General features: G+C 34.2%; 1 protein-coding gene and 1 pseudogene across 1 annotated transcript; both read right to left on the bottom strand.

The window, feature by feature from the left end:
• Positions 1-2,039: 2,039 nt before the first annotated feature.
• On the bottom strand, positions 2,040-4,599 carry LOC18047270 (putative wall-associated receptor kinase-like 16). The gene is made up of 3 exons (XM_006441050.2): positions 3,753-4,599; positions 3,409-3,558; positions 2,040-3,202 (listed from the first exon to the last, which is right to left on the bottom strand). The coding sequence occupies exons 1-3, from the start codon at positions 4,597-4,599 to the stop codon at positions 2,040-2,042; spliced, it is 2,160 nt and encodes a 719-aa protein (XP_006441113.2).
• A 2,057-nt stretch (positions 4,600-6,656) lies between these two features.
• On the bottom strand, positions 6,657-9,486 carry LOC18047269 (annotated as a pseudogene).
• Between the last annotated feature and the right edge of the window lie 397 nt (positions 9,487-9,883).

Here is a 9,883-nt window from a genome sequence, read left to right as displayed (position 1 = left end):
ACATAGCTCAAAATATGATAATCTTGGGAGATGGCATTGCTGCAAGTTTAATGGAGGCATGACAATGTAAATATTTATAAGAATTTTGTAATTAGTTACATTTTAATTTTATAATGTTATGTTGTACAATCTTTATTAGACATATTTGGTATAATTTATTTCTTCAATCAATGAGTAAAATTAGAATTTATGTACTTTCAATTTTAAATTATTTTGTTTTAAAAAATATTTATTACAACTTGTGAAGAAAAATAACTTCGATTAATTAAATATTAATTTGATTTGTCAAAGTAATAAACAATAATCATATGTTAATATGATAATTCAAAATATGAAAAATAATTTGACTAATTACTAATTAAAAATAATGTTATTTAAAATTAATTATTACAAATATTCATCAACTTTCACTATACAACAATTAAAATTTACCAAATACCATCAATTTTGACTCTACAACTATTAAAATTTGCTAAACCCCAGCAGCTTCTATCCCACAACTATGATTTTTGCTCCACAACAGCTGCATCTTAATGTTGTGTTTACTTGTTAGTAATCGAAATGGACTGTAATCAGAATGAGTTGAAATCATTATGAGCTGGAATGAGAATGAGGAATAGGAATCAGAATAAGTTGTTTACTTGATCTACATGAATCAGAATAGAAATGGGTTAGAATCTTATTGATGTATTTATTTTATCTTGTAATCAGAATCAGAATGAGTTATATTGTAAAAAATTACTAAAAAGCACTTAATGAATTATTGTCACAATTATTATTTTATATTTTAATTATAGTGATTATTTATTCAAAAAGTATTATTATTAATTAGTATTGACAAGAATATATTAATATATTAATTAATTGTACAAATTTTTAACTAATAATTATTATTATTATTATAAAAATATATTAATTGTTGTGATTATTTATCCAAAACTATAATTATTAATATATCATTGTTAATAATATACTAATATATTAATTAATAGTAATAATTATATAAATTAATTAATAATATATATGAATTAATTATAATAAGTATATTAGTAATTATTATCATAGTATACTAATTAATTAGTTATAATAAAAGTATATTAATTATTGTGATTATTTATCAAAAATTAAAATTATTAATAATTATGGTTTATAATATATTAATATATTAATTAATAGTAACAATTATAATTAATTAATTAATAATATTTGAACTAATTATAATAATTATTATAGTAGTATATTAATTAATTAATAATAATACATTAATTAATTATAACTGAGGACAAAAATTTGAGGAAGGTAAAATAGTCAATCCTGAAAATGGGAGACTCATTCCCACGTCCCTCTTAGGAATGAGTCTCCCATTCCTCATTCTAAAATTGTGGTGTGCTCCATGATTCCGATTCTTATTCTTGAATTTATTTTGGGAAAAAAACACTGTTAATAATTTTGATTCCCAAGTCCGGAAAGTAAACGCAACATAAAAGTTGTAGGACTTTACTCCCAAACACACCCTATATATTGTCAGCAAAATCAATCAAGGCAAAGGTGCTATTAGCAATACAATGGCACCAAGTGATGGTTCACCAATGGTACTCGAAACACAAAGAACGGGGCTACAATGTAAGCGTGTGAATTAGGAACGAACTGGACTCATTATATGTGTCACATAAGCTCCACGTAGGATATCATGTCAGCATCTCCTGTTCCACTTGTATGCAGATTCAGATGCCGAGATGCCTCACTCTGTCAGCTTCAAAGTTCTAGTGCACTAAATATTGGTAGCATTAGAAGCTTGCTTCTTAGATATTTAAATATGTTTGCCACAGATGCTTTGTTGGAATCTACCTTATAAATTTATTTCTCCGCTTACAAACTGAACATCAAACTCTGTATATTTTATTCTAGAGATGAAAAATTTTAGCCATAAGAGAAGCATAATGCAAAAATCCACAACTTAATTTATTTATATATGAAATGAAATACTTGGATTTCAAAAGAAAATTCTTTAGATTTCAAGGGAAAATTCTTCCCTTTAATCACCACTTGTTTGAAAGCAAAGGGCTAGCATCTACAGAAAAAGCAACAGCATTTAAAATTGCTCCAGTTGAAGATGAACCAGTTTCAAAATTTCCACCCACAAGATCAATGTCTTCACACTTTTGAGCTCTAATCGCCCCTAATTCAAATGCGACTTCTTTCATAGTAGGTCTCTTCCTCCCATTCAAATTCAAGCATCTTTTTGCAAGCATGCCAACGGTAATAATCTCTTCTTCCTTGGCTTCCCTCAGAACTTGAGCATCAAGCACATCAAACAAACGGTTCTCTTTCATTGCTAGGAGAAAATACCCTGCTAAACTTTTATCTTCTTCAGCGTCGGTTGAACGAATAGGTTTTTGTCCAGTTAAAAGCTCAACAAGGACAACTCCAAAACTATAAACATCACTTTTCTCTGTAAATTGACTTGACCGAAAGTACTCTGGATCTAGATATCCAAAAGTTCCTAGTACTCGTGTGGTCAAGTGAGTTTGATCAATCGTGACAGATCTAGAAGTCCCAAAATCTGAAACTTTTGCTCGAAATTTATCATCCAATAGTATATTTGCAGACTTGATGTCTCGATGATAAATTGGAATAGAAGTAGTTGAATGCAAATAGGATAGAGCACTTGAAACTTCTATGGCAATGAGTAAACGCATTTCCCATGTGATTGAGAACTCCTCAATTTCATGTATATATTGATAGAGAGTTCCATTTGGAATAAATTCATACACCAAAAGAGGAACCTCTGTCTCCAAGCAACATCCGAGCAATTTAACAACATTTCTGTGGTTAATTTGAGTTAAAATTACCACCTCATTGATGAATTGCTCAATATTACTCTCATCCACTAATTTCGACTTTTTCACAGCCGCAATTCTTCCATCTGTCAACATTCCTTTGTACACTGTGCCTTGGCCTCCTTGACCAAGGATTCGATTGGTATTGAAGTTGTCAGTAGCCATTTCCAATTCCATTGAAGTAAACAATTTTTTTTTCTCGGTATTACCTTCATTTGATGACGATTGTTGTTGCAACAATAAACCACCGTTTCTTTTAAAGAACTTCTGCTTAAGCTTGATTTCTCTTCTTCTTTTAATGAACTTGTACAACCACCATGTTCCGATTAGTAGGAACAACATTCCAAGCCCACTAGTGCAACCTGCAACGCTCCAGGACAAGAATATTTAATACGCGTTCGAGGGGATTTATGGCAAGGAACTGTTTAGAATAGGAGATCATAAATGTATAAGCTATTGCAAATTTCAGGTGCAGAAGTTTTTGCGTTTGTTAGCCTATATATACTGAAATTAACAAAAAAAAAGAACAGTTAATTCTGTCGACGAAATCTGCAATTCCAAAACATACCTATAATAATGAATTTGACATGAGAATTTTTGTGCAAAATTGGAAGAAGTTCATTTCGGCAGTCACTGAAGGGGGGATTTGAAGAGTTGTAACCTTTGGGACATCCTGATGAGCAATTGTAGGGGCTTGTGATATTACAGAGCAAGTAACCTGAACAAACCCAAAAGATGAAATAGAATATCAAAATAAATTACGGCTATATATATATATATATCTTGCCCTTTTTACATATGCGAATTCTGCAATTACTTTCACTAATTTTGTGTTAGATACGTAGTTGGTTCAAGGAAATGCAGTACACACTTCATATATGAAATTAATTTAATTAGTATTCGAAATTGTACCTGAGCAATATCCATGGTGGTGTCGGTCAAACCTTGTTTCCCTAAAGCAAAGGCAAAGGTAGCCTGAGCTTAATTGTATTAAACATCTATTGTCCTTGTTACAAGTAGTTTTCGAATTATATTCTTCATAACAATCTCCTCTATACTCAGCCCACTCCAACACTGCAGGAACTTGTCCGTGATCTTTCAAATCGTGAGGATTCTTCAGGTACTTTGAGTTGATCCAATCTTCTTCAACCATGGAAACAGAGTGGCATTTCTGAGGAATACTTTTAGAATAAAAATTAGATATTTCTGCATTGAAAACCTGAGTAATGTTTTGAGGAAGGGTGCATAGGAAATCGTAGCAACTGGGGTTAAGAGCAGGATCACAAGTGCTAATCGAAAGGCACCCACCAAAAACGGATGAATCATTCTGTCGCTTAATAATCGTTGAATAGTTGTTGCAACCTATGGCAGTGAATCTATTGCGCGACCGGGAAAATGTAAAAGGGCTACCTGATAGACTGACCCCTTTATCATTGCTTGTCAGGTTACTGCTGTTCAAAGAAATTACAGGAATGTATACCCTCATCATGTATACATCAAAAGAAGTATATGAATCATAAACATAACCGTCCAATACTTGCAGGTTGTTGATGCCCGCAAGAAAAGCTTTTGGGGAGCCAGAGGAGTAATCGCAGAATACTTCAAAACTCTTATCAAAGTAGCAACCGTCTCCGATTCCGAAGGGGTAATCGATAGTGACATTCCCACAATCATATTGACATAAATCTTTCGAAGCTTTGTTTGGCCATAATAGCAAAAACATCAATTGCAACAACGCCAGATAATGATGAACAACCATTCTCAATATTTTTACTCGGAAAAATGAAGATTTAACAGAGCAATTGCATGCGTTGATCTTTAATTAAATTCCTTCTAGCTTCCTTTTAGCTTTTATCCCAATACCAAGAAAGTCGTGCAAGTCAACTTGACTTTTAATTAACCATGGCCCTCTCAAGTCTACAAGTTGTTCTCCTCCGTATATATTCTTTTTTTCTTTTTATTTTAAAGGAAGTATGACGGACCTGTAATAATAATAACAGGCTTAAGTACAATACATAAGATAACAATAAGCTCAAATTAAAATCCAAAGAAAAACTAGAGGAACCAATCTTAGCTACTATAGCTGAAATCCCCCTCGTGTTTGATAATACAACAGAGCACAAGAAAATACAATTGTAACAACAGAATGCAAACAAATAACAATAAAAAAAACCACAAAATGCAACCAAAAAAAAACCAACCTTACGGTTCACTAGAAAGCCTCTCAATGAGCCCTTGACCTAGGCCATCAGAACCTCCCCTTAGGTTATTAGAACCTTGATGTACCACTATTAAAGTCCTCAACAGCTTCGATATAGGCATACCGTTCCAATCCGAACACTGACACAATCTCGATTTGGACATTGAAACAACACCATCTATGTAGAGACCACCAGAACCACCTTAGGAGCAGTATAAAATCTTAGAAAACATAAAAACATAAAAACAAGCACAATAACAGAAGCAGAGACAAAAATAAAAATAAAAGAAATATAGAAGAAAAATAGAAAATAAGAAAAAAGGATAGACCTACTGGTTCTCTCCCCCGACTGAAACTCCTTTAGTATAATTTTTTGCTGTGTGATGGGCAATTGGCGACGTGGTAACTAGAGGTAGCAGCAGGGAGTTTCGGTTGGTTCGAGGCTGCAGTGGTTGGAAAAACAGAGTTGAAAAATAGATTTGAAAGTTTAGAGGTTCGAAAATGTGGTGGCCGTGTAATTCAGGCACGTTGATTGATCAAAACTAGTGAATTTTAGCTGGTGGCAGAAAGGGTCTTAGCAGAGAGAGAGAAAGAGTTTTTGATTTACCTCTTACGCTAGTTATCTCTGTATATTTTTTTTAACCAATAATGATTGTGACCCACCAATTAAGTCCCGATTTGAGTCCCAACTATTATATATCGTTTATCTATGAATAATAACTGATAACATAAATATTTTACTATCCACTGAATGAATGCCACATCCATTGGTACCCAATATGGGATCCTCTAGCATTACTCTTTTATAACATGAGTGAATATCAATTTATAACTTGGGAGAGTTGAGAGTACAGAATTGGAACGTAATTTTAAACAGACTTTTCTTTCAAATGACTTTTCGAGTGGTACCCAAGCCTCCATGTGAAGGGCGTCTAGTGGTAAGGTACTGTGGGAGGTAGTGCGGGCATAATCGTGGGTGAGTTTATCTCTAATAAAATATAAAAGTTCATGGGTTTAAGCCATACTCAAAATCTAACTAAAGAGTTGAGGATTGTTCTAACTTTATATTTTTGACCTAAGAGATTCACTCACAAATGATACAAGGGTATTTTATCTATCAGTTTGTAATCAGATAAAAAGATTTTTAACCCATGAAATACAAGAAGGCGCATTGATCTTTATTTCCTCCCATCTTCCTTTCGACTTTATTTCGCTACCGGGAAAGTCCTGCATCACAATAAGCCAACAATTCCGACATGCCACTCTGGAGTTTATTTAACGTTGGCCCTCTTTAAGTGCTCAAGTTGTTCTCTCCTGTTTACTAGAGATATTAGGTCACATAGTGCTAAAGTTCTTGCACATCAGTATTTAATAGACTCTGAGAAGGTCACATAGTGCTAAAGTTCTTGCACATCAGTATTTAATAGACTGAGATCATATCATCGTGCATTTATAAACTTCAACTACGAAATTAATTTCAACAGATTTTTCCTTCATCTCCTCCATCCCCCCCCCCCCCCAAAAAAAAAGAGAAAGATGCAGCGCATGCAATGAAATAGTGGAAATTTTGTTTGAAATGACTTGGAAGTGTTTAATTACAAATGATGGTGCCCAAAGAAACTGTAAGGATACAAGAATGATAGTATCGGAAAAGCCTAAAAATCTTATTTATGAAATACGAAACAGTTTCAAGGCCATTCTTCTGTTTGTCACCATTCGTTTGAAATTAAAGGGTCGGCATCCACAGAAACTGAGACACTATTTAAAGTTGAACCACTGGAAGATGAATCCCTTTCGAAATCATGTCCGGTAATGTCACCATCCACAAAATCAGTCTCTTCACAATTTTGCTGCAAAATAGAAGCTCCAACTGATTCTCTTATACCCCGTAATTCAAATGCCACTTCTTTCATCGTAGGTCTTTTCTTCCCATTCAAGTTCAAGCATCTTTTGGTGAGTGTAGCAACAGTAATAATTTCTTCTTTCTCAGCTTCCTTAAGAACTCGATCATCAAGGACTTCAAACAGACGGTTCTCTTTCATTGCTAGGATAAAATATCTTGCTAAACTTTTATCTTCTTCAGCTACAGTTGAACGGATAGGTTTTTGTCCAGTTAGAAGCTCAACAAGAACTACTCCGAAACTGTAAACATCACTTTTGTCAGTAAAATGACTTGATCGAAAGTATTCTGGATCTAGATATCCAAAACTTCCTTGTACTTGAGTGGTCAAGTGAGTTTGATCAACTGTGATAGATCTAGAAGCCCCAAAATCTGAAACTTTAGCTCGATATTTATCGTCCAAAAGTATGTTTGCAGATTTGATGTCTCGATGATAAATAGGAATAGATGCAGCTGAATGCAGATAAGATAGAGCACCTGAAACTTCAACAGCAATGCGTAAACGCATTTCCCATGTGATTGGAAACTCTTCTGATTCGTAGTGTATGTATTGATCGAGGCTTCCATTTAGAATAAATTCATACACCAAAAGAGGAACTTCTGTCTCCAAGCAACATCCCAACAACTTAACAACATTTCTGTGGTTTATTTGAGACAAAATTACTACCTCATTGATGAATTGCTCGAGATTATTCTCATCCAATATTTTGGATTTTTTAATAGCCACAATTTCTCCATCTGCTAACATTCCTTTGTATACAATACCTTGGCCTCCTTGACCAAGGATCCGATTGGCGTTGTAGTTGTCGGTGGCCGTCTCCAAATCTTTTGAAGTAAATAACTTCATTTTCTCAATATTACCTTCATTGGAAGACAATTCTTGTTGCAATAATAAACCACCATTTTTTTTAAAGAACTTATGCTTGAGCTTGATTTCCCTTCTTCTTTTTACAAACTTGTACAACCACCATATTCCAATGAGCAGAAAGAATAACGCAAGCCCACCACCGCAGCCTGCGGCTCTCGAGGACAATAATGAAAGATATCATCAAATGAACGTATGAACACTTAGTATTTTCATTTGAAATATATGTTAAAAAACATTATTAATTTGTTATGATGTAAATTAACGGATCGACATGCATACCTATAATAATGAATTTAACCCGAGATTTGTTGAAACTTTATCGCAACCATATGAGAGACGATTATAACCGTCAGGACAGTTGGAGCAATTGTAGCCGCTTGAGATATTACAGATCAAGTCGCCTGCCCAGGAAATAATAAATAAAAAAATAAATCAAAGAGAAGATCAAACTAAATCATGGCTACAACTAAATAAAACTCCACCATTTTTAGTCTCTGATTCTCTGTTTACATAGATAGTTACAGTAATTGGAAAACTTTACTCATTTACAAGTAATCCGGTGGATATTTTAAAAATCAATAATTTCAATCATCTATTTGATGATAAATTTTACAACTCTTTTCTGATCATCTTACCATCCAATAGAGGAATGTTACATCATTTGACATTTAACTCTTGCTAGTAAAGTCTAGGGTGCTCCAATAGCATTTTCTGTTTCTCATTCACACTTATGAAATCAATAATTTCATAACGCTCGTGGAGCACCAAGAATTTTCCCTTTTCTTCTTCTCGTTCGGATATTTTCTTTGAAAAAAATAAAATTACTCTTTAACTCATAATCCAATATGTACCTGCGCAGTATCCTTTCAGTAGGTAGTAGGTGGAAGAGCAAAGACATAAATGGCCTGGGCTTAATTGTTTTAAACAACTTGTGTTATCCGAATTACAAGAAATAGAATATGAGTTATTCTCTTCAAAACAACTGCCTATCTTTTCTCCCCACTTCAACGCTGCAGGAAATTCTTGTTGATCTTTCAAATCATGAGGATCTCCAAGGTACTTGCTGTTGACCCAATCTTCATCAACCAGGAAAACAGACTGACATTTCTGAGGAATACTTGGAGAAAACAAGTATGATGTATTTACATTGAACAGATGAGTAATATTTGGACCAAGGGGGCATAGGAAATCATAGCAAGCAGGGTAGAGAGTGGGATCACAAGTACAAATCGACAGACACCCAACAAACACAGATGAACCGTTCCCTTGGTGATATCTCATGCTGCAGCCTACCGCAGCGAATTTATTGTCAGTCGAAAAGGCGAAAGGGGTACCTGATAAGTTGACGCCTTTAGCAATATTGCTTGTTCGCTTACTACTGCTGTTTAAAGAAATTGTAGGAACGTTGACTCTAACCGCCGCGGGATTTGGATAAGGGAGAATATCCAATAATTCTAGCCTGTTGACGCCAGGAAGAAAAGCTTTGGGAGAGCCAGAAGAGTGATCGCAGATAACTTCGTAACCCTTGTCAAAGTGGCACCCTTTTCCGATTCCGAAGGGGTAGCTGATGCTGACATTTCCACATTCAGTTGGACAGGGGAGTCTTTTTGATGCTTTGATCGGCCTTAGGTGCAAAACAATAATCTGCAACAACACCAGACAAAGATGCACAGCCATTCGCCGCTTAAAATCAGTTTTCTTTAGTTCAGAAAGTGCATATATTAGCTCCTCATAAAACTCTCACCGACACGAAAGTGCTGCAAGTTAAAGCCAGAGATTAATTTCGGCATGCCAATCTTGACTTTTAATTACTCCGGGCCCTCTCAAGTCTTCTCCAAAGTCCAAAGACCCTTCTCACGTTCCAGTATTTGGTCACATCGTCAAGACGATGAGTACGTCTTCAATTTAATAAAATTAGAGTCATGTATGTGTATGTATCATATCGCCATTCTTCAACTTTAATTTAAAATTAATTTCAACAGATTTTTTTCCTTCATCTCATATGACCAATTGGTGAAACGATATTGGATTCAGTTAAGTTCAGAATATAATATTTCATCATTATATAATTTAAT

Source organism: Citrus clementina, unplaced genomic scaffold (genome assembly GCF_000493195.1).
Source record: "Citrus clementina cultivar Clemenules unplaced genomic scaffold, Citrus_clementina_v1.0 scaffold_3, whole genome shotgun sequence".
NCBI lineage: Eukaryota > Viridiplantae > Streptophyta > Magnoliopsida > Sapindales > Rutaceae > Citrus > Citrus x clementina.
The sequence above is the reverse complement of the archived record's forward strand: the minus strand, read 5'-3'. Positions and strand labels throughout refer to the sequence as shown.